The following is a 25900-nucleotide window of genomic DNA, read 5'->3' as shown; positions in this document are numbered from 1 at the left end:
TATTCAGATATAATTTGTGGATCAGTCTCCTTCATTGTGCAGAGATGGCATAAGGGTTCCAGTTCATAATGCTCTGTGACTTGATCTACCAATGTCCATATTGTGTAGAAAATATGAACTAAAACACATTCTAGTAGTGTGAGTGATACAGAAATTCATACCCTGAGTGTGAGTTTGAGCAGCAAGTTAATACAGCTTTTAATCACATGAGACCACCGATAAGGTAGTGATGGAGAGTCCTGATATTACTTGGAAAAATTCTTTTTTTATCTCTTTATGTATTTTTATCTCAAATCTCTTAATTACTCTAAAGGTCTGGTTGACTAAACATTTAGGTCAAATGCAGAACTAGATGTCCTTGATACCAGTTTAAGAAATGGTAATATTAGTGTATCTTTTGGATGCTCTTCTTTTTGCAGAGGGCATGGCTTCATGAAATGTCCATGGAAATTTGCTTTACTGTACTGAGCCATGAGAAAATTAAAAATGATGGAATTTAGCCTGTGGACTGTTAGAATAGATGGTGATATCAGGCTGCTTAGCTCCAGTTGTTTAGCTCTAGTCCAGTTAAAGAAAAGCCTTTGAAAATTTAATGATGGTAGAATTTCACGAGATATATCATCCGAGTGGAGACTGCATCTTGATAATGGAAATAGGTCTTCAGAGGTGAATGTTTGGGAACAGAACAGGTAGTATGGAATGTCTTAATTGGATGTGGAGGGCAACTTTGTAATCAAGGATGAGGAAAAGGCTGAGGTACTTAATGCCTTTTTTGCCTCTGTCTTCAGCAGAAAGACTCGTTGTCCCAAGGGCAACCAGCCCCCTGATCTGGTAGACAGGGATAGGGATCTGAACAGACCCCCTGCAATCCAGGAGGAAAGTAGTTAGATCTGCTGTGTCACTTAGAAACTCACACATCTCTGGGGCCAGATGGGGTTCACATGAAAGTACTGAGGGAGCTGGTGGAAGAGCTGGCCAGGCCACTCTCCATCATTTATCATCAGTCCTGGCTAACTGTGGCAGTGCCAGATGACTGGAGGTTGACCAGGTGACACCCAGCTACAAGAATGGTCAGAAAGAGGATCTGGAGAACTATGGGTTTGTCAGCCTGACCTCAGTGCCAGTAAAAGTTATGGAACAGATCATGTTGAAGATCAGGCAGCAGGTACAGGACATCCAGGGGATGAGGACCAGCCAGCATGGATTCAGGAAAAGTAGGTCCTGCTTGGACAACCTGATCTCCTTTCATGAATAGGTGACCTGCCTAGTGGATGAGGGTGGTGTTCAGTTGGAAGTTGGACTTGATGATCTTGAAGGTATTTTCCAACTTCAGTGACTCTATGATTCTTAGTCTTTTCTCAGCCATCTGTAAATGACATAATAAATATCTTCTGTCCTTTATCTCAGATACATGAGAGATTTCTTGCTTATCAGGGCTAGAAATCATTAACTAGAAGCTGGTTTTAAATTGGTTTTGGTCTAGGTGAAATGAGATACCACCCAGAAGCCATACTTAAGTGTTTCCATAAAATAATTTTCTACTTTTAGTATGTTTAAATAAATTTTCCTGTTGGTTGGGGTGGCACAGAACTGATAATACCTCTAAAATATCTTAAGCAGGAAAGATGAAGTTCTAGAAAATACAGGAACTCAGAAGTTTATTTTATTTTGTTAACCTTTATTGACTTGAAGATTAAAAACATTCCTTGAGTCCTGTTAAAGCAGTTAGGTTCAGATAGAGGTATAATGTTCTTTTCTAGTTAATCCTTTCCCCTGTTTACTTTTAATATATTTTCTACTTATTTGCTGCCTGATCAAGATAAGTCATTGCTTTGCAAGTTCTACTCTTCTGTGCTGACAGACTATTGCAAAATTACCTAATATCGACAAAAGTAGTCCTGGAAGCAGTCTATTTACTGAAATAACTAAATACAAATGTGTATATGTACAAATGTCCATATATAAACATAAGCTCTTTTTTAAAATTGAAGTATTGCTTCACTTGTTCTATTCTAGACACTTTCATAAACTATGCCATATTAAAAGGAAATTAAAGGTGTGCAAGCAGTAAATTTTGACCTGATTTTTTTAAATTAAAATTTTAAAAAGCCTTCTTTTAATATATGTGCATTACTATTAGTTGATGTATTTCTAGGAACTATATAATAAGTATTTTGAGCCTTTTCCTGCTCTGAATGACAGTGCATGGGAAACCTGTATTCATGTCCTTAGAATCACCACCTCAATCATAAATTATAAAATACTAGTTACTACATGATGATTAAACCATGACCATTAACTTTTCAGTCCCCTTTAAAGCCATTCTATTTTGTACTATATGAGGGATTTTGGTTTTGGTTTATTTGTTGGGTTTTTTTTGGTGGGTTTTTTTTTTTGTTTTGTTTTGGGGTGGGTTTTTTTTTTTGTTTTTGTTTTGTTTTGGTTTTGTTTTTTTTTTTTTTTGGTTTTTTTTTTGTTTTGTTTTGTTTTGTTTTTTCAAAGAAAGGAACAGATTTGCTTCACAAAACAAATAGTAGTATATAAACTAATCTGATTTCTTGCCTTCCCCAAAAGCAAAATTCAGTTTTTTGGAGTGAGGTCAGGTTGACATTGGTAACTGTAATGAATGTAGGTAAATCAGTTACGTTACAGGAAGATTTGTTCCCAAATATTTAATGCTGATAATTTTTATCCTCATTCCACATCTTGTCAAAGTGAAAGTGTATAGTATTAGAGTGAAAATATTATGTTAATTAAATACAATTTTGCATAATTTAAATTCCATTTAACACTATGAATTTTTTCTGGTCTTGATGATTCTTATGTCTAAAAGCATATTTTCTGTTTTATTGTATGTTGCTTCGAGCATGTAGCAGACACAGAGTGCTGCTTTAACTTCATACTTTAGCGGTGTGATTACACTCATGGTTGTTTCTTCTGTTGTTAATTGACCTGTTTAAATCAAATTATAGATCAAGTTATAAGCTGTGTCTAGCTACTGTTTCAAACTGCACTCTTAGTGGGCCACAATAAGAACATTAAAAAAGCATTAGTGATTCCTTCTGTTAACACAACTTTCACTGAAGCAGAATCATTGAGAAAACCACTGGACATCTGGTTTAATGCCAATTTGTCGGTGAGCAGTTAATTTAATTCGTAAGGCTTTGTTTCCTTATCTGCCAGAAGGCAATAGTGGTGTTTACTTACTCCATTCCTGGGATTAATTATCTGCACTTCACTGGCATTGGGCTCCCCTGTTGTTGTGGCTCCCCTGTTTTCCATTAAAGCAAAACTAGGGTAACAAATTGGAGCAAGGTAACTTGGTGCTCTGTAACTAGGAGAGGTTAGGAAAGAACTCAGATGATGCTGGCTGCCAACTTTCTCTAAAGCATTGGGACACTCAGACTTGAGAGTCAGAGTTCACAGGAGTGCCCTTTTGGCTGTGAGTGACTCTCTAGGGCCAAGCTATGCCTTTGATGTTCAGCTCCTGAGGTTCCCTTGGGGAATGCAGAACAGCTGTGACACTCAGAGAAAGTGCCACATACCTGCTCCCGAGAGGAGGATGTTGTCATTCCTGTCTTAAGAGCTAGGCAGTGCATGTCTTTGCTCTCCACCAGTTGGTTTGCATCTTGCCCCTTTTTAGTAATGCCAGAGGAATGGTGAGGAAGGAAGTCTCCGTACATCCTGTTCCTTTTTCTACAGCCCTGTGCTGTGGCTGAAAATACATCATGTAGTTGTTGTATCTCAAACTACAGCTGTCACGCAGAAGTGCTGCAGGACTGAACATTTGAATTAGGCAAATTTGATTGAAAACAACTCTTTAAAAAATTAATCCAGTCCCAATAAACATCAGAGAAGAAGCTTGAACCACTTACCTGCATCACATAACCGCAGCAGGTAAAAAAATTGAAGATAAACAAAAGCCGTGAGAGATTTTTGTTTTGAGGACCAATTTGGTTATGGGCCAGCCCATCTTGCAGTTAGCTGGATGTCTACCACCACTTTCAGTGAGAGTAGCAGGTTTGCCTTCAGGAAGGATATTTTATGGAGGTCAGATGTGTGATCACTGATCGGAACACCTAATTGAGTTGTGTAGAAAATACATTTTGACTCACTGAAAATTCATCTAATAATAGGACAAAAGTAGAGAAGTGTTGGCTTTATCCAGTTTTGTTCAGTTTGAATGCAGTGTCAAGTAGATTTCACAGAGGTCATTATAGGAAATAATGCTTTTACAGTCATCTGTTTATGCTAGATCTTAAACAATGCATTTTTACTATTTTTTTTACGAAGTCTGGATCATTATACAATGTATTTAAATCAGAACTCTTTGCTGAACATTTACCTAAGTGAAGAGAAATTTCTGGCTTCTTGTCTTGTTGTGGTGTACTGTTTTTGTTAGCAGATTTGCTGCTGAGAAAGCAGCAGTTATGATAAAAGGGATTATATAATAGAGCTCCTGCTGTGAGTCCATGGCACTCTACAGGGTGATACCCAACACTGTATTCCCCAGGGCAGGTACAATAATTAGCCACAGGACTGGCACTCAGTCTCAGGGATTAATTAGAACTGGAGGTGGTGTTGGAGAGAGGCAGAGGAGCCATAAAGAGTGTCAGGATCACTCTGGCCTGAAGCCTGTGTGATTTGATGTGAAATAGCAGCAGCTGGCTGTAACCTTAGGAAGTGCAAGAGAACAGCAGGTGGTAATTCCTGTCTCATTTACCATGTCTTCACAGGAACATGCAAGCTTGTGCAGCTTGGGTTTATTGGCAGGTCAGAAGGAAAATCCTAGAGAGGACTGTGACATTTACTATACTGAGCAAATGCAGTGGTCAACTGGAGTGTATGCAGCACAGTGTAAAACCAGTAACACCGCTGCTTAATGTTATCATACTTGCCTCTGACAAGGTTATGATGACCTTACAATATTGACCTCGTGTGGACCAATGGACAAAGCTGAGAGTACTGTGGAAAATCTGGGACAGCTAGTGGGCATTACATCCTTCAAGGCTGTGATGAATGTAACAGGAGAACTATTTCATCCAAGTAAAAAAAAAAAATCAGATGGGGGAATGTTACGATGTTCCGGCATCCCTGGGTTTTCTCAGTAGCCATTGCATGTGGCAAGTAAGCTTTACCTGCACTTCCAGGTGGGTAATGTTGTCCCATGGCTGTTGGCCTCCATCAGGCATCATGTTTTGCTTGGCATTTGGGCAAAAATGGCAGTGAGGCATGCAGCAACTGTGCTAATTTGGAAATTGTAACCGGCTAGCATTTCAGGGTGAGCTTGAGTAGCTGTCAGCAGAGGAATTTAGTAGACCAGTGGTCGCTGTTGATGACTGTAGTGTTTTGTATTCTGTTAGGGCCTCCCAGGGTGTAGGACAAGAACCCTTCCTATGTGCAGTTCAAGAATCAAACCAAATAAAGAGAAAATTGAGTAACTTTGAATCCGTCGTTGAGAACAGCTTTCGATAGGGAAAAAAATAAAACAGATCCAGGGGATATTTTTGGCTATATTTATAGCAGAGTGACAGGAAAGGAAGAGAACTCATTTTGTGGGAAGGATTGCTCTTTTTATGCCTTTTTAGAAGCCCACTATGTGCCAGCATTATCTTTCATGGATGCCAGAGGGTGCAATGCCTTCTAAAGCCTCCCACACATGCAAAAACTATGGGCCTATTGTAGAGTCTTTGCTGGGTTCCATTTAGTGTTCCCATGTTTCTGGCTCTCTCCAAAGATACGTGTTACGCATGGGGAGATGATCCCGGTCCAAACTGGCATTGCACGTGTCTGACTGTTAGGTTTGAGATTATGACCACTTTGGGCAAAGGAAGGAAAGCTTTGTCCTACTTGGGAACAAGCTGGAAGAAGTAACTAAGCTGCAGATGAAAGAATGGGATGGACCCTTTTCTCATGTGTTGTTCATGTAGGCAGAACACTGCAGTACTGACAGTTAATCTTGAACTTGCCTGTGTAATGTTGGGAAGCTTTGGGAATACTGGGACTGGACTGTGTAGTGCTGAATGTAAATGGTTCTGTGTACAGCTAGACAAATCTTTCCCAAGACTTCCATTTCTTCTCAAGGAAAAAGAAAATCTTTAATGACAAACCACTATATATTCTGAATAAGCACCTTTCTTAATTAATTCTCAGTTCTCCTTCATGTTGAAGATGATATAAATCAAATTTAAGATGAGTTTAAAACATCAAATTGCAAAAATGCTAATTTAGAGGTAACTGAAAATTACTGTGCTGTAATTCTGAAGGCTGATGAGTAAAAATGAAGTTGATTAAAATTTTTCTGTTCATCTATTTTTTCAATAAATGTCATTTATTGCTTGCTATTCAGATTTTCCTTCTTATGTAGGTTTCTTGTTTGTGCTCATTTCCATTACATGGGTATTGTAGTTTTATCTAGAGGAGAAATGGATCATGTGCACAGCAGGGCTAATGAGTCACAGATGTAAAGATTCTGACACATTACTATCTAATAACTTCTTTAACTTATATTCCATAATAAGATAAATGAGAACTTGATACATCTGTTTCCTAAATGATGTATCATTCCAGTCTTACCAGTGTCTCAGGAGTGAGTCCCTTTATATGTTGTGAGTTGTAGCCTTTTTTGGTTTTGTTTTTTGTTTATTTGTTTCTAAAGAGGAGATTTCAGGTCACTGAGCAATGCAGTTAGCCACACTGCAGTTCATTCCAATGAAGTGGGAAAGCTGCCTTTAGCCACTGGCTTTATAGGGTCAACTTACAGGGTCTCAGCTTCATGTCACGGATGTAGAGCAGGAATAAAAATGCTAAATGCATCTCCAAGATGCTAGTGAAGAAAATGTATGCATCAAAATATAACACTGCCTTTTTTGTAAAGACTGGTGCAGTCTTTGTGATCGACAGGCTCTCTGCTGTGATGAACAGAGAAAGTATTTGCCACATTAAAAGAATCTGCTGCAGCTGAGAGACCTGGCAGGCTGCTCTGGCCTGTTGGTGCTCCCCAGCAGGCCAGCTGGGCTAGGAAGAGCTCATGTGCTACAGCAACATGGGCTGCACCAGCGGAGCCTTCACACAGGACTCCTCTAAAGGGCCCTTGCCTGGCAGCAAGAGCTGGGCACAGCCTTCCCTTTAGGAGGTGCTAAGCTGGCATGGTGCAGCTCTTTGCTCCAGGAGGAACCCCCAGAGGGGCTGTGCTGCCAACTCTACCTCATAAAGGTGGTCTGTGGGCATACAGGGAGCTTAGAGCTCCCTGGAATTTTTTCATTTAATGTTCCTCAGCCTAATGTCTCTTTGTCATTGGACAAGCCTCTGCTTCTGACAATGTGCTATGCTAAAGTCAAGGAGAGGATTTGGGATTTCCTCCTCTTTAGGAATTCACTGCTCAACTGCATAAGGTTTTGGCTTTATTGGAAGGTTTAATTCACACCCTACAAGGCAGCTCAAGAAAGGTGTTGAACTGAGAGCAGAATTCACCCCCTTATATTGTGACAGCAGGCCACAATCACCACACTCTTCCCTTTTTGTGCAAGTACAGTACAAGTTCTGCACATTTTGGTAGAGAAGAATATGATAAACCATATGTGGCATACAGCAACTGAGGGGGTAGAAGTTAATGTGGAAATACTGCTATGTATGTCTTGAAAACTTTGACCATGGCCATCATGGACTACCCAAGATCTAGCAGTAGATTTATGTTCAGTGTTCATAGTTGTATATGTGCTACGAATTTATGTGCTGAATGTCATATGTTAAACAGAATGTGAGGAGCAGGATTTTAATTATGCAAAGCTCTTCAGAGTATACTGCCATTGCTGTCAGCTTCTGCAGCAATCCAGAGTCAAGGCTTTCTACATAGATCTTGAAGTGCTGTAGTACATTTCAATTGAAAATGGCTCAACCATTTCAACCATTATCTGCTGGCTGATAGTCTTAATTTTCAAATGATCATAACAATTATAATTTTAAGGAAAGACACCTTCATGGGATTGCTCCTTCTAAAATATCTTGATACTTTCAGTGTGAAGTATCACCTCGCACCTGCAGTGCAGTGCAGACCTAACTCTGTTTCCCATATGACAGAGAGGCCATTTCCTGTCTGTCAGCAGTGTGGGGTGTACTAAACATAGTGTTTGTTCTGTTTGTCTGTTAGTAAATTGTCTCTGTGATGTTTGTGTCGTGCTGTTCTCGTACCATGTTATGCTGTGTCCCTAGGGTCTGCCAGGCTTCCCCACAGTTGCTGCTCTGCACAGTAATCAGATCCTCACCGTCAAGGTTTGTGGCTGACACACGTACCTGTTCAGTCAGGTCTCTCTGTATCAGCATAAAAGTGCACATGAAAAAATGTTTTTAGCATGGAATACCAGTGAATTCTTGTGGTGGATCTAAGCCAACCTTCACTGTCTTTGCATTGATCTAAGTACTCCTGATGCAGAGCATGGAATCAAATCTATAACTGTGTACCTCTGGAAATGCCTACATTCCCCATGGTCTTGGTTAGTATTTTATTTTCAGATGAGTTTTTTCTGTTGTTCTGCTTCCTTGAGGCATAAATGAGTGTGGAATATGTCAGTGAACTCTATCCTGGTTACCTGTAGAGTCAGATATTTGTGTTAGATATCAGAGGTTTAATCTGTATATCCAGATTTTTTCAAAGTGGATTTGCAAATTAAGCAGGAAGCAATCTGGTCAAGCTGGAACTTCAGACCTTATAAAAATAATACCATTCTTCATGGCACACTATGCTGGTTAGAAAATCTGACTGAAAGTTGAACTGGTGCTTTGTCTCTAGAAGCTTTGCTGAAAGAACATATAAAAATACTGATTTTTAGAGCCTGAGTAATGAAAAAACTAATACACATGCAGAATTCTCATGCAAAATCTGGGGAGAAAGCAGTTATGCATTTAAGTCACTGTATATTATTTAAATCATAGCAGTATGTCCTGTACAATAGAGGGAATCTTTTTCCAAAATAAAATGCACAGTTTCTTTCAGGCAGAAGCACCAGTTCATATTATAATAGCTATTACAAATCTAATGAATATGTCTTTATTTCTTTCTCGGGCCTTCTGATGTCTATTCTTCAATTCTCTCATCTCTGATCTTCAACCTTTGACCTCACCTGCCTGATCAGATGGTGTTTCCTAAAATCAATCATGGGTTTCTCTCTGCTGATCAGCAGCTCATTAAACGCCGCCTCATTAAGGTAGTGCTTCATCTCACTGGAGTCTGGTTCTTCTTTACATTCAGTTTACTCTTTGCTGTACCTTTTTGTCAGATGCCTTCTTATAGCAGGTTGTTTACTTGAAAATGCTTTGAAATTAAGCAACTGTTAATGGTATTAACAGTTAAAAGACTATGGGTGTCTTTGCTAAGTGAGCCATGTTTGAGACACCAGCAGCTTTTTCCAGCAGTTTGCAGTGATGTGCTGGAAATAGCTAAAACACCATTTTGGGGTGTCTTTCCTTTTTTAGAGAGGAAGGTAATATGTTTTGACAACTCTCTTGAAAATTGACTTTTACAAATTAATAGGTAAAAATGAAGAGAGTTAGCTAATTATCACTATAGAACAGCCTCCCAAAACAGATGGAAAATTATGTACAATTCCATCAAGAAGCAGTTATTTTCCATGCTCAGTTTTGAAATCTATCCATGTATCATTCATGGGCTTGGAAAATTGCTGTGCAAATCTGTATATTCTCTGATGCGACTTTTCTTTTTTGCCTCAGCTTTGTTGTGATTATGCAAATCATGAAGCAAACAGATGCTTATCAAAAACAGTCACTTGCTCTGGAGAACTAGATGAATAAAATATTTCAAGCCCATCCCAAATTTTGGCATATGTGCTGTGGTAAAGCAGGCAGTTTAGAATCTGAACCACCTGCTCTGTGGCTGATTGCACCAGACCGATACAAACTGTTGGTCTTCAAGGCAAAGTGCTGTTTCTGCCATAAGCAGTGAAGAAGCCACTGTCCAGTTCATGGCAGCTTCTTCCAGCCTGTCTTACACTCTTTATGGGTGAATTGATCTGGTTTTATGTGGTTGATGCCTCTAAAGCAAATTTGTGATGAGTTTTTTATTGGTTTAGGGGGACCAAGGACAAGCTGGACCCCCTGGACCTCCAGGGCCACCAGGACCCAGAGGTCCCCCAGGAGATACCGGCAAAGATGGTCCTCGTGGGATGCCTGGCTTAACGGTGAGTTACTCTGTTGCTGCTTTGGTGTGCACATTTCTCTCAAGTGGATGCCAGTGGAGCGTCAAAGACATTTTCTGAGGTAAGACTGGCAGGTAAGACACGCCGAAGCTGAACCACAGGCAGGTTTCAAGGTGTACCTGAAGTCCCACACACAGCGAACAAGTGTATAGCAGGGCCAGAAGTAACACCAGGGTTCCTTGTCTCCCACCCTGGCAGTTTCCCTACACTTTCTAAGGTTTCTCAGTCACTCAGTGATGTTTAATAGCTGTGTGAGGAAAGTCTGCCCCTTTCCACGAGTAATAAATGTTTCTATTCAAACTTCAAGATAAAACTGAATTTGAGGCCTCGTAGCATGGATGGGCTTGACTTCTCACTTCTTAATGGTTTAACCTCAAAAGTCATGGAATAAAGTAATAAACTGCTAAAGCTGCCCAGGGTATGGTGAAGTTTGGAGTTAGATTCTGCCATCTTTAAACAAGAAGAACAGTACCATTTTCTTTGGCTCAGTACCCGTTCTTCATTAGGACAAGGAGCAGAATCCAGTGCATTGTGTATTGTTTGTTTTAGGCACAGGATGAATCCCACACTTTTTAAACAGATACCTTAAATGCATGACTTTTTAGAAAAGTATGTGTTTGATTTTAGTTTCATGTTTTGTGGCCTTCTTAATTTTTATTCCTTTGAAAGAAGTATCTCTCTTTTCACCATGAATGGCACTGTGTTATCAGTGTGGAAATGGAATCACAGGCAGGAGAGAGACATGAAAAATGAGCTGGCACATGTACAGATGCACACACACATTCACATCCATGAAAGGTGAGGACTGTGGCCAGGAAGACACATGGGGAACCAGCAAGGTGAGGACCAGCACTGGAAACAGAAGCTGGTTTCTTGGAGAAAAAGCATCACTTGTTACGTGGGTCCAGGACAGCATAATTTTTTCCTGCAAGGCCTTTTTAGCTAAAACTAAGAAAGAAAATACTTACACTCCTGTTCCAACCCTATTCAGGTATTAATTGTCTAAATGTAATATAGCATGACAATAGTGAAGTGCTGCTAAAATTTCCTGTGAATATCCAGCAAAGCTGGCTGGTTGATACATGTAGGAATCTAGAGCTGCTGCTGCTGTTATTGTTTTGGCTTGGCTTTTTTACCACTCCTGCCCCTCGTAAGTTCTAGCTCAAGGTTATGAAATGACATTAGAAGTCTGTAGCTCTCATGATGATTTACTTCGGCAACCTTCTCATTTCTTGTTAGTCCTGTGGCACATCAGGCTCTGGGCCTCTTCTAGGTCTCAGTTGTGTTCTTTTATTGTGGTGAAATGGACTGTGGTCAGCAGAGTTGGTGCTGGTTTGATCTAGTAAGGGCAAGACTGAAGCCAGAATCCGTTTCTGACTGCAGCAATAGTGTTTTAAGAATTCACATACATAGATTGGGCTGGCAGAATCAGCTGGCCTTGCTAGTTACAGTGTGTTGATTTGTGCTTTTTAGCAAAGGGATCATTAGTGTTCCTCATAACAGGAAAGTCATGCATTTCATGCAATGAGGTCATTTCATTTTATAATAGTTCTGTAGTGATTTTGACTTTAGATGGCAAGAGAGAGTTTCTTTTTATAGTTTTTAAGCTGTGGCTATCTTAAGCCCTATAACATTATGGAAAATCAATTCATAATACTGCTTTAGAATCAGATACAAACAAGCACTCAGGTAAAAACCATCCAGTTTGCTGCCCCTCACTACTGTACCCTCAGGTTAATGTTCCTGATCCTCGGAGGGCTTGTTGCTCCATGGCTGTGTGATACACACTAAATAGGAGAGCTGTAAAGGGAGAACTTAGCTGAGAGGGAAGGACAGCTTTGTCTTTGAGGTAAAGACTTGTGTGGACCTTTGAGCTCATGAGCTGAAAACAGCAGCTGTACTGTGCTATGAGCTGGGGCATTGCAGCATCACACAGCTATAGGAGGATGTCCTTAGAGTGACCCATGACCATTAGGCAGACATTGCCTCTTTTGCAGGGTTAGACAAGCAGGGCTTCTCTTCCAGCCTGTCCTTCTCAAGCAAGAAGGTTTGCAGGTGCCACAGCTGTAAGACGGTGTTTTGGGGCAGTGACTGGCCAGAAATGTGTGCCTCCATGGCTTCTTGCTCCCAGCTGTCCTTGGTGTGCTTGCGGATGCTGGGTGTTTGCTTCTGAGTGCGATGCACGCATACCCAGAGAAGCAGCTCTGATTCTTTTCAGTTGCCAGGAACAACAACATCAGAGCAGTTCTCATCAATTTTATGACAGACTTTCTTTTATGACAAAGCTGCTAAAGAAGATCCTGCAGCTGTGCTGATACAATAGTGCATGGACTGCCCTATGCTGAGTTGGGTTTTCGAGGGAGTGATGTATAAAACAGAACACTAAAATGATAGGAGCTCTGGGTTTTTTGGATGGGTATTTTTAGCCCATATTGTATGTCAGATATGTTTTATTGTATGTTATGTTTTATTGTTCATATGGGAAGAAAGGGGAGAAGATAAATTCTGACTGTATGTAGACTCATGCCCACAGAAAGAGAATACATTGGGGAAATGATGGGTTACCATTTTGAAAGCCAGTCCAGGTATTTAATAGCTTAGTAATTATTTCATGGCTTCAAAATACCAATATTCATGGTTTTATGGAACATGGCAATTGACAACAGTAAGTTCTGCCTGCTGACTGAGGTGATGATACAGACCAGTAATCTTGGAATATATAAAGTGTGGGATACAGCACATATGTGAAAATAACCTTTTTCTGTGTCCTTTAGCACAGTGGAATGGAATATTACGCTTGGAACCAAGGGACAGAGTCATAACACCAGTATTAACTCTTGACTTGAGAACTATATGATTACATGATTATGAAGTAGTACTTAGGATATCTGTGATTTGGACTACCAGGTTAAAAAGCAAAAAATTATTATGTTTAATGTGCAGTTAGCTGCCATACCTGTTTAAGAACAAAATGTTTAAGATAATTCATTACTAGATAGAAAACTGGATTCAAGATGTGTTGCTGAAATTATTCATTCCTTTTTTTATTTGAAGGGTGAGCCAGGAAAACCAGGAGAACAAGGATTGACAGTAAGTATCCTTCCAGTTTTCTAAGAAAGTGTAACATGACATATACCTTTTAAACTGAGAAATTCCAAAAAGCTTTGTGGCTGTGTATTTCCTGACCTTCCTATATCACAGGCTATTTGAGGCCTTATTTGTGAAGAAAACACAAGAAAGAAAACGTCCTCTGTAGTCATCTGTCCCATAAGGCCAACTTCTTTAAGCTTGGAGAAGCAGAAGGAAATAAAACAGCTAAGGGCACAGTAAAACAAAAAAGAACCAACCCAGGGGTTCCCAGTTCCTGGCCCCCTCTTCACACTGGCTCTGAAGCTGAGTTGTTTCTACCTTGAGACCACTGAGCAGCACAGGAACCACCTGCATGTTTTATGGGCAAAATTCAGGCTGTCTCCGTGGCAAGGGCTCTGGACCTTTGCCTGACAGAGCAGTGAAGAGACAGCACTGAAACTGTCAGAAAGTTCTTCTGTTCTGAGGTTTTGGTTTTTTTCCTCTGTGTGTCAAGTACTTGTGATTCATTTGGAATTAAATTGAAGCTCCACTGGTTGTAAATCAGCTTTAGCCACAGGTTAAGGCATCATGAGTTTCTGCCTGTCACGTATTCCCAGAATGGTGGAACACGTAGTGCTTCTTCTCCCTTAAGATCTCTCTAAACACGGTCATTTTTATTTTTATGAGAGATGACAGATTGTAGCTTGGGGCATGTGGTTTTGATTCCTGAGTGCTTCTGAGGAGGAGGATTATCAGTAATAATCAGCTCAACAATCAGTGCAGATATGATTGCTGTCTGAATTTGTGAAGATGTAAACAGGTGCGATGATATTTTACGTTCACAAATTGGAAAATATTTTCAATTTACAAAATCCAATATCTTTTCAAAGAAAAAAAAAGTGAAAATTCTGGGACTTGAAACTACCTGCTGTGATCAGGTAATTGAAGTCCTGTACTTTTTCATTTTGCAGTAACGGTTTATTAATTTTAAAATCAAAGCCTCCCAAAGGTGCTACCTCATGTTTTAACATGCTTCTGGGCTCTTTTTTTACTCTGTTCTTTTGGTTTCTGAGTGCCTGTGAACAATAAATACAATAGCTAGGAAGGGAGCTCTTTCTTTTGGTTTGTTTTCTTGGATTTGGAATATTCTCTAATTTGACCTCAGGACAGAACTCACTCGTGTTCTGCAAAAGTGTCTTTCTATTCAAGGCCAGATCTGCAGAGTCACAGGATCCTTGAGGGCTTTTAAATCCATCTCCTTTTAGTCCCCATGTTCAGAGCATTCCCACTGCTCTAACGTAACCATCTGTGTGTAAGAACTAAAAAAATGCTACTACTATGTTTTTCTAAATGAAGATATGTTTGGATAGCAAGAAAAAGTGTTTAAAAATCAAATCAGCAAGCTTAAGTTGGAGAAAGATCCCAGATTACATGAATTTCCAGCTCCAAATGTCTACTTCAAAAGTCAGTCTGACAAGTTTATATGTTAGGTTATGTATAGATCAAGTAAAGAGCATCAGAGTATCAGGGAGGTAATTGGTTTCTTTTTATTCTTCTTGGTGCTTCTGACAGACTCTTTATGCCAGTACAGATTTGCAGACTTCTCTTCCCTGTGAAAAACATTGCAATTATTCAGGGACTGTTTAGCTGTTTCTGACAACTTCCATCATGCATTTCATGTATTTTCATATTGGAAATTCAGATACTGCTCCAGTATCTGGAGCAGTATAGCTGATTTCCCAACAAGTATGTTATAAGATTGCATTGCTAAAAAAAATAGTGTATTATGTGGTGAGGACCTCAGGCCTTTTTCTGCCTGAGTCTCTTTTTGTGCATTTTTCACCTATTATCTTATCAAAATAAAGGAAGATGGAAGTCTCTGCCCAGAGGAGCTTCCACATTGTTTCTGCAGGAATTCTTTTGTAAGGAATTGCCTTTGTTTCACACCAAGGGTCTCCAGTCTAAGTTAGCGTCCTGTTTTTCTTCTTGATGAAATTGAAACTTGGAATTCAATGAGTTCCGAAAAGTACTACCAGTCCTGGTCTCTCTCTCTGTGGTTTCCTACTTGCCCACCTGTCCAAGGCCCTTTCCATTAAGAAGCAATACTATGGCATGTATTCTGATTCTTCCTCCAAGGTGGAGCCAAGAAGAGCACTAAATGCTGGAAGAGACGACGTGGTGACATGCTGAAGGTTGGGTGACATGCTGAAAGTTGTGGAAGATGAAGGCTATTTATGGCCTATAGGATCACACTGTCTGAGGCTTTAAATCCCATGGTGCTGTTCAAGTTAATGATAGCAGCAAGCCTGAGCTCTGGATTATAATAATGGGGACAGAACATTTTTCTCTTTCAAAAGCATTTTTTACACCTCTATTTGGTAGCATGCCTTGGTACTTCTAGATGAATGTACATGGTATTGATAGAGCTGGCAATTTTAGTATGAGCCTGTGAACCAACAATGGCATAGCTTGAAATTACTTTGTTTTCTATTTTCTCACAAAAGAAGGGTAATAAATTTCTTGAAGAGTACACGATATGGCAACAGAAATAGGTAACAGTGTTTTCCAGCTTGTTCCTCAGTATGTACCACAAGCCTGTGACACACACTGGGTAATGAGTGACTTACTGTATGAATCAATACTTACAGGTAACCAGGGCAACCAGGAAGCCTCAGCTGAAATGCAAAGAGTAGATTTATTTCATCACCTCTCTGACAACACCGCACAGCTGAGACACACAGAGACAACTCCATTAGGCTCAGTTTATCCTAGTGAAAAGAGACACACAGGGGTACAGGCTCAGCTCATCCTAGTGCACAGCATGGGTGGGGTGGAGCTGCTGCTGGCCCCAATATATCAAAGGTTTTTTCCAGGAACAGTTTATCACAAGGCTGTGCTTCTATGATCACTCCTTCTCCCAGCAGAAAGAAGGCTCAAGCATGTCTGTGACAGTGTGCTATCTCCACACAGGAATTCTGCTTCTCCAAACAGGCAGAGGATGAACAACAATAGACATTATAACTTGAGTTTCCCCACACCGAAATTCTTAGTGTTCCCAGCTGCAAGGTCACTTTGAGTGAAATTATTTCCTCCTTAACAAATCTTGTGGGTTTAACCCTTTCCTCCGAACATCTGCAACAATGTGTACCTTGATTTACAGAAAGTTGAAATTATTTTAATGCATTTGGAATTATGGGAACGTTCATGTTCTTCTTTCAATGAAACAAGAAATCCAGTGACTGTAGTGAAAAGATGGCAATTTGCTACAACCGAGAACCTGCTGCCATGTTTTTCTTAATATTTAATGAAGTTCTGTGTTAGTAAATAAAAAAGAAAATAATGTTTCAGGGTGATGTTTTGAGAGAGGGCAGTCATAACATTTCTCCCTCTCAGTCAGGAGAGTTTTTCTTGTACCATATACAGAAAATGACAGTCTTTGAGTTCTCTGACATGAATTCTGCTTTGGCTCAAGAGAGTTCGTCTTCAAGAAAGGAATGGCCTTTCTTTTTCCCTATTTCTATTGTTAAAAAAATATGTGGGTTATGGCATGGTGGTGGGACAGTTTAGAATGTGGGAGATTCAGTTGTTTCTTACAGGAGTCTCTCATTCTCTGTTAAAAATCATTCCAGGTTAAGTGCCAGCATGCTTCTTTTTGCTGGTCTGTCCTTGCAGTTGAGATGTTTGGGAGAACTCTTTGCAAAGGTTTTTTGACTCTGTATGTTGCTGTGTCAGGAAGAATATGTTTGCTCTTTGAGCCAAGAAATTTCAGTTTCTTTTTAGGTGAGATGGAGGTTTAGGTTATAAAGATGTGACTGCATGCCACTTTAATGTTTGGGAGAATGAAAGAATGACTTGTAATTGAAATTTGTGTCTGGTTTCCATGACATTTGAAAGCCCTGCAGATGTACTTCCTTCAAGAGTTGAAGGTATCATTCCTCTGTGTAGAAAGGATTAAGAGAATTCAGGGGGAGGCCAAGCAGTGGGGTGACCAAAGGGATTAAGTTTTGAAATATTATGTGGAACTAGAAAAATGTATGCTACTCAAGAGAGAAAGCCAGTAGTTTCCGTAGCTTTTCAACCTTTTCAGTTAAAGTTGTGTCCTGCCTCTCATAATTCATCCTGCTTTCCCTGCCATTTGTCTGCAATCCTTGGTGATAAGGATTCTTAAGTACCATGCAGGAGTTTTTGCAGTTAATTTTCTCATTTTCAGAGTGAATAATAGATGGATTTGTGATTCTTTTCTACCCAAGAGTTAGGATTTCTGGTTGCAGAGTATTCATGAGAAGGTAGAATCAGTGATGGAAAATATTAAAGGCTGACACTGGCAGATGGACATGTTCAGATTCATAAACTGCAGTGGGATATAAGGTGTGCCAGGGATGGTTTTGTTCCTAATTTCCATTTAGGAGATTTTTTTTTTTTGTGCTTTTATGTATAAAGTATATGCATAGTTCATATTAATAAAAATCCGGAATATTTAAATATGCTATGTTTTCAACTCTTTTTTTCAGAAGTAAATTTAAGCATGTTTAGTGTACAACCACATTTGTCAGTGAAAGAAAACTTCAGTGTATTACTTTCTTCCCCAAAATGGGCCTTAAAGGCATATAAGTAATTTTGCATATGTTTTACATGAACAGAACACTCCACAATAACCAGAGAACTCAGGTAAAGGTGCCTCTTTGCAAAAGATTATTAACCCAAATGCAAAATCCCTTTGCTTTAAGATACATTGTTTTCCAGACTAGTACTTTTGTGCTTATACAGACTTGCTGGGCATCTGTTCAAGAAAGTAAAACATAATGTTATTGCTTTCACTGGTTATTCAGAAAAAGGAGGATGTTCTTCCAAAGGATATAGCCATATTTGTGAAAGACAGTGGAAAAGTGTAACCTTGCCGTTAAGTCTGTAGAATGTCACATCTTTAAAATGAATTAATACTATTTTTCATCTTAGGTTAAAATGAACTCTCAGGGACCAGGCAGAATTGTCTGGGAAGTTCTGCTGGTTTCAATCCAGCCTTTCAGGCCAATGGTCAAGGCCAGATTCTCAGCTGCTGGGAATCTTCATAGCTCCTCTGGGAAGCTACTAATTGTGATTTTGTTTTCAATGGCCAGAGTTCTGTAGGCGCCTTCTTTGTTTTATTCTGGTAGCATGTTCATAGTAAATTTTATAAGGTGTTGTTCTTAAGCTGTTTAGCTGCAAAAGTTTATGAGAACTAGCAGATGAAATGGAAATTCTCAGCCTGTGCCTTTCACAGAAACTATTCTTTTTTTTCACCAGTACAGTTGCACTGGGCTTAACTTGCTGGAGATCTCAGGGAAAATAGTCAGGCATTTTGTAACCTCTGCACTTTGGTAATGGCTGCCACAACAATGACTAGAAGAATGAAGATAAGAAGCTCTTCTTGAGCACTAATTAACTGCAGCACTTTTCATCAAGTAAGGTAGATAGTATAGGAGGGGGGTGACTCCTTTTTAAGAAGTTATAAGAGATTTTTCATCACAGTTAATCTCTTTTCTTAACTGATCATTCTTATACCTAGGTTATGCATCAATATTACAGCATTGAACATTGCAATACTAGCATTCTAGAAACTGTAATCTTTATGAAACACTCCTCAACCCTGCAGGTACATATTTTCAGAGTTTTACACAAAGGAAATGGGATCCAGACACAGGCTCCACTGAAATGCAGATTAATGCTTTGTATGAAACATGTGCTTTGTCTTCGTGTACATTCGCTAGTTCAGGTTTCCATTTTCAGTTCTTTATGCCATTAGACTGGTAAGAAATTGGTTTGTGGGAAAAAGGAAGGGATCATCCCCCTCTACTTGGCACTGGTGAGGCCACACCCAGAGTGCTGTATCCAGTTCTGGGCCACTCACTACAGGAAGGACATTGAGGCATTGTAGAGTGTTCAGAGAAGGGCAGTGGAGCTGCTGAAGGGTCTAGAGCATAGGTCCTGTTAGGAGCAGCTGAAGGAGCTGGGGGTATTTTGCCTGAAGAAAAGGAGGCTCATTGGGGGACCTTCTTGTTGTCTTCAGCTACCTGAAAAGGAGGCTGCAGCCAGGTGGGGTTTGATCTCTTCTCCCAAGTAACAAGTGATAGGACAAGAGGAAAGTGCCTCAAGTTGCATTAGTGGAGGTTTAGACTGGCTATTATGAAAAATTTCTTCCTGGAAAGAGTTGCCAAGCACTGGGCCAGGCTGCCCAGGGAAGTGGTTGAATCACCACCCCTGGAGTTATTTAGGATGTGCATAGATGTGGCAGTCAGGGACATGGCTTTGTGGTGGACTTGGCAGCGTTAGGTTAACAGTTGGGCTCAAAGATCTCAAACATATTTTCCAATCTAAACAATTCTATGATTCTGTTCTAAGTGGTTAATGATTCTTACAGGCAGCAAAGGGAAAAGATCTGTTCTCAGGAACAGTCTTGGAACTTCTTTTTTTTTCATAGAAATACAGACACAATACTTCCCAGAGGTCTTCTGGTTACAAAGAGCTTTTACTTTCATAGAAGGTATGAAAGTAAAGAAAATTCTTCTGGTTGTTTTGTTACTCTTCGGTTGTGTTTTTTGGGGTTTTCTTGTTTGCAAGGCTTTGGAATAAGAGAGTTTCTGTATGTCAGTGTATTGCATCATTGTGACCTACTTTGCTGTATAACTTATTCAGTGTACAAAAGCATTCATGTTTTCCTTGTGTTTTTGTTAGGCATTTTCATTTGGTGTTTGTGCTCATTGTCCATGAACTCTAACACCTTGTAAAAGAAATCATTATTCCTGCCTGAGACCTGCAAATTGAAAGTGCCCCAACTTTTTAATTCATATGTTTCTTCAAACATTAAGCAACGGAGTCCCTAGAAATTGAATACAAAAGGTTGCTAATGCATCACACCCTGAATTACTCTCTCTCTTTGAAACTGCATCTTTAACCTTTACAGGACAGAATTTTCTTATTTTCCAGCTTGCTAAAACACAGGGAACATATGAAGTGTAAAAGGAAAATAAAATTGTAACATTACAAAGGAGGTGTAGTAAGAATACTGGACCCCAAACTTTGTTTTAACTACACTTAGGTAAATCTTTTCAGTTTGGTTTGATTTTAGCGGGGGGAGGGTGGGTTGGGGTTTGTTTGCTTGTTTATAGGGTTTTTTTGTTAGTTTTTAGTGTATTTTGTTTTCTGGTTTTTTTTTGTTTTAATTTATTCTGAATTGTTACTTGTCAAGGACAAACTGAAATGTCCAACTTCATTCAATCATTTCTATAATGCAAAGACTTGACATGCTGCAATCTCTGGAGGTTTGGTTAATTTCCAAAAAAACAGTGATTGAAGAATGGCAGGTCATAATGGAAATATTTTACCTTTTAAAAAACACAATTGCATAGAAGACTTTTGTAAGCATTTGTGTTTATCCTTAGTTACCCAGTTTTCCAAAACTGAACTGTTTAGATATTATCAATAATTCTCCTTCTCCAGAGAAACGCAGAGGGCATTTGAATTTCTTTGGAGCTACACACCTTGTTTCTCATCTTCCTACTGTGGAGTTATTCGAATGAGAACCTAATTCAGTGAAGCCCTGCAATAAGTTGTCACAACTGCCTAGCTAGTTTACTCAATTGGACATGATGGCAAAGGGCTCTTCTGAAATGTTCATGTTGGCTGAAAGAGCAAGAACTATATTTTATTTTCATTATATTTAGTAATCTTCCTATTCTGGGCTATTCAAGACTTCTTGCAACCAAAATTTTCAGCCTTCTCAATTGAGGTTCATCTGTGAATATGTGTCAATTTGAGGAAAAGTGGCATAATCCTAGAAAATGCTGAGCAGTCACTTCATTTGAACAGTTTTCTCAAACTTTCTCTGGAATTCTTGAAGCCTAAATGCTCTTTATAAAAAGAGCTTTTTGACATCAATTGCCAGTGGTTTAGGAGTTGATTCTAAGCATCCCTTTGTGGAAACTCTGGCAGCTTTGAGTGATGCAGGCAAAAGTCAAATATTTGCTATCAACATAATCTGTCATTGCTCAATGACAGATATCACATATATGTGTATGTAGTTAGGAGACAGAAGAATTCTAAACTTCTGGGATTGTTTTGTTTTCTTGGTCAGCCAATGGTTTTAAAGGGCTGTGTGTTTCTGTTTTACCTCCCTCATAGACCCAGATATGTTGGTGGCAGGGGGGCAGTATGTTCTGTGTGGTGTAGATGGAGCCTGTGGCTGGTGGAGATTTCAGCAGGTTCCGTGTGTGTGTGTGGGGTCAGTGCAGAGCCGAGGCTTTGGGCTTGAGGGGAATGAGGTGGGAACCTGTGGCAGCAGCTCTGCACTGCCTGCCAGGACCCAGGGGCAGAATATCTATCCAGGGGAAGCTTAGCTGAGCCTGCATTTGCAAAGCATCACTTTGGTTGTGCTGGAGCTAACAGCAGGGCTAGGATACTGCTGCAGCTGTTACAGAACACAGAACAGCTGAAAGAAAACAGAGAAAAACATCAGAACAAAGCATCCTGAGAAATGGGTTGGAAACGTTCACATATCTCTTGCCTTCTGCTTCTGTCTCCAGACCTACACAAAGATTTTGATTGTTGGTCTTACTGTCTGTTCATCAAGTGGGTACCACAAGATGCTCCCCAGTTCAGTAGAGTAATATGGGGGAAAAATCCACATGTTCATATGGAATTTTCTACATAGATTATTTTAAAAACTGTCACTTACTCCTGTGGAAATAAGCTAAAGCCTTGTTGGTTTGGGGGTTTTTTGGTTTGTTGTTTTTTTGTTGTTTTTTTTTTTTTTGGTTGGTTTGGTTTTTTTGTTTGAGTTTTTTTTTATTCTTTCATGTTTTTTCTTTCTACCAGATTTTATTTGCTTGCTTATTTCTATCTCTTCAGTGTCATTCTGTGCCTTGATCAGAGATTTTAGGTAATTCTAGAAAAATAAGCACCATCCTGAGGTGTTCTACAGGATTTTTTGTTTTGTTTTTTTTTTTAATGTTTTCTTTTAGTAACCTAATTTCACATTTTCTGTTAAAGAATTTCTGGCTTATGTGGGGGAGGGACGAGAGCTGTCAGTGAATGAGCTGTTAATTTCCCAATGATTTTGAGCTTCTTTCCCAATGCTAGAGAGCGGTGCTTTAGAGAAAATTGTTTCTCTTCAGGTATGTTTTGCAGTCAGAACATTCTAAGGATAAAAAGGACTTGTTATCCTGTGTAAATTGTGAAATGTATCAATTTAGGTAAGCTTTGATTTGAAATTGTTTTTTTGAGTCAATACCATACAATTTCTGAAGGTAGCTGTGCTCTTGAGGACTGTTCACGTCATCAAGAGGCTCAGTGGATGTGAAAAACCAGAGCTACTTCCAGTCTGAGTAAAGGCTTAAGTACCAGAAATGGAAAACTTCTAATTACATAAGATATTTATTGTTAAGTATCTGCTGCATCTTTTCTCTGAATGATTCATTTTAAAGTCACCATAAGAGCAAGATTATGCCACTATGTAAATATTTTCATATTCAGTAACTCATATGGAGAAGCTGGAAGGATGTCAGGGATGAAGAGGAAATTCTGGGAAAAAATGTTTTCTGCAATGTCTTGAATGATATCCATCCCACAAGCTGACAGCTGCAAGCACCAGGCAGAAAGTCCTTAACAGAGAGTACATTTAAGAGGTTGCTTTGGGGGCTAATATTAGTAAGTGAATTATCATTTTACCTTCATACAGTAGTATTGTATTAAGGGCTCCCAAATGGTAATTTAATATAGCTGAAGGTCTTTAGAAGGTTTTAATAGTTTCTTAAGTAGCTAGAAACTGATATATCCATCCCTTGGACATAAAAATAGCTGGTATGAGCTATGATGGAGGTCTTTAGTTGTTCTGTATTCACTTTGGCCTACTGATGGAGGGATTTTTCCCATGACCTGAAATAACCCTGAAATGCAGCAGGTTAGTTTGCAACAGTTCAACAAGGAGCTGATGCCCAGGATGTAGATATTTGGAGCCTATTTTGATAACATTGCCGTAAGGAAAGCATTAGTTTGAGCATTAATTTCTTGGCTTTTTTAAAATGCTAGACTTGTATCTTTCTTGCAGAAGAAAAGGATAGTGTCAGGCACTTGAAGAAAGGGAAGAACACTGTGGACTTGTTTTTCTATTTGTGATTTCTTACCCAGCAGATCACTCACTCTAGACTTGTATCTTTCTTGCAGAAGAAAAGGATAGTGTCAGGCACTTGAAGAAAGGGAAGAACACTGTGGACTTGTTTTTCTATTTGTGATTTCTTACCCAGCAGATCACTCACTCTCAGGCACTTACTGAAAAGAAGACTTGATTTAAACAGCAGTTTTTGTGAAACACTGTGAGCTGGGGACATTTTTCTCCATCTGAAAAAGCAGATACTCACTATATTCATTGCTGTGATCATCATCAGTGCTGAGTGCTTAGGTACTTCTGCTTTCTTTTGAAGTCAAGGGAGTAAAGGTGGGTTTCCTTTATCAGAATCTGTCTCTGCAGTCTAAAGGAGATGCTCACAATACTTTTCTTCTGTTAAAACAATCAGGCAAAACTTTCAAGAAGCAGCATCGATCTATGCTTTTGCAAGGTTTGATACCAAACCTTAGACATACCAATCCACATTTAAAACTGCAAGGCTTTCATCCACATCAGTGGGTGCATCACTCAGAATTACCACCAGTGGAGCTTTTCCTTGTTAGCAGTTTAAAGTTGCATCAGAGCAATGTTCCAACAAGTCCTGCATCTACCGACAGTGGAGGGTTCTGCCTAACTTCACACTAATTTTAGAATAAAATCAGCATCACATTTTGAGGCAGAAATCCTTTTGTTTTCCTGAATAATTGCAGTTCTGGTATCAATCAGTTCTTCTTTTATTCTTTTTCATATCAGAAGGATTTGAATTCCCCAGTTTTTGTGTTGGGTTTTGCACCCTCATGGACTATGAATTCACCTTGCTTGGTACTCCACCAGCACCCACAGTTTGCACTGGTGCCCATGGTAGGAACCCGGGGAGAAACGTGCATAGAGCTGTGGTGGACGTGGTCTGGGTGTTACCAAAACAGACTGCCAACGTGTCCTAGACGTGGTTGGTTGATCTACTTTCTCTCTGTTCCCCCTCTCCACTGTGGCCACCTGGGTTCTTCAGAGACACCCAGATGAGAAATGGGTCCTCTTAATATCAACAAGACTTTGACTCCTGTATGACATTAAGGAAAATTAAGCTTTCCTGCCTTCTCAGGTCATAGGGACAAAATGGTGGTTCTTTGCTTCCCAACAGCATTCTTAACGATTTCTGAAGTTAAAGATTTTTCTTTTAACTTGCAAATGATGGCACACATGACAAGTTGGTTATAACACAGTCATGTGTGCTGATACTTAGAAGGTGAGAAGATTTTGAGGTCTGTGCTTCTCTCTATCACAGAAATGCTTGTTTGTATAAACCTTGTTTTTATGCTGACAAGCTGATATATTACTGTGGACACACAACTGGCTGTTGGCTGATATAAGAGAGAAAAACCACAGTCATCTTAATGCTGGGAGATTTGTCAGTATTAGAAGAAACAGATGGCTTGGAAGAGAAAATATTAGAAGTGGGAAAATTTGAGTATTCTGGGTAGTAGTTAGATCAGTTCCAAAAGTGAAGAAGAAAGATTCATTGTGCATTTTGAGCATAAACTCTTACTTTTCTTTGATATATAAAACATCAGCTGGTTTCAGTCCAGTATCAGATTGCTTACACAATAAGACAGTCTTAATTAGTCATTTCAATTTAAATTGGCTGGAGTTTTGATGTTAATTGAATTGTTTTCCCTTTGCAGGGACCTCAGGGGCCTCCAGGACAAAAGGTATAGTATAAACAACAATGCTGTGAAAGTGATTATTTCTCCTGTGCCAAATTGCAAGCAGAAAAGGTGAATGGAATAAGCTACTGTACGCTGCATTGAATCAATTACCTAAGGTTCTGAATTTTGTTTTTGCAAAATGGAGCCATATAAAGTGAGACACAAGATTTCTCATTTCCCCCATCACCAGAAGTTCAAGCGATGCAGAGCAGACTGTTTTCAATCTGTCTGCTTAACTTTCAGGTGAAAAGGTCACTATAATTTTCTCATTCATACACTGGTACGATTAAGAAGCCAAAGTTAAAACATTGTGAAAGGTGGGGAGATAAAGTTTCTGATTAAATGCATGTCTCTACTCAAGTAGATCAGTGCCATATGACTAAAGAATTGACCAGCAGAAACAAAGGACGTAGGTGTTGCTGATAAATAGTGCTTGGTCGGTGGTGTTCAGGTGGTCTGCTGGTGTCTTCCTGTTCCTTCGGTAACCTGAGACCTGACTTCCTGGGAATGCCTTCAGCGTTATTTACACTCATTAAAGCTGACTGCCTCGGTTTGATTGAGTGAGTTTAGGATTTATGGAATTATGCCATTAAAACAGTCCTCAGAATATCAGCAGTAACAGCTAGTGAGTGGTACTTTTCCAGCATCTGACTTGCATAGCACCAAGGTGAGTAATTTTCTAGCTGATTTCAAAAGATTGAAAAGTTGTATGAAAGATATTTAATAAAGCAGCTATAATTCATATAAAGGAGATTAAAAAAAAAAGAGGAAGGAAT

The 25900-nt window shown here is 39.4% G+C and overlaps 1 protein-coding gene across 1 annotated transcript in view; it reads left to right on the top strand.

The window, feature by feature from the left end:
- The window catches only part of COL25A1 (collagen type XXV alpha 1 chain), a 294445-nt gene that overhangs the window by 199832 nt on the left and 68713 nt on the right, over positions 1 to 25900 (top strand). The window contains exons 8-11 of the mRNA XM_053941672.1: positions 8212 to 8271; positions 10086 to 10193; positions 13266 to 13301; positions 25101 to 25127. Coding sequence (XP_053797647.1) covers positions 8212 to 8271; positions 10086 to 10193; positions 13266 to 13301; positions 25101 to 25127 — 231 coding nt within the window. The remainder of the gene's footprint in view (positions 1 to 8211; positions 8272 to 10085; positions 10194 to 13265; positions 13302 to 25100; positions 25128 to 25900) is intronic.

This window comes from Vidua chalybeata, chromosome 4 (genome assembly GCF_026979565.1).
Source record: "Vidua chalybeata isolate OUT-0048 chromosome 4, bVidCha1 merged haplotype, whole genome shotgun sequence".
NCBI classification, from domain to species: Eukaryota; Metazoa; Chordata; class Aves; order Passeriformes; family Viduidae; genus Vidua; species Vidua chalybeata.
The sequence above is the reverse complement of the archived record's forward strand: the minus strand, read 5'-3'. Positions and strand labels throughout refer to the sequence as shown.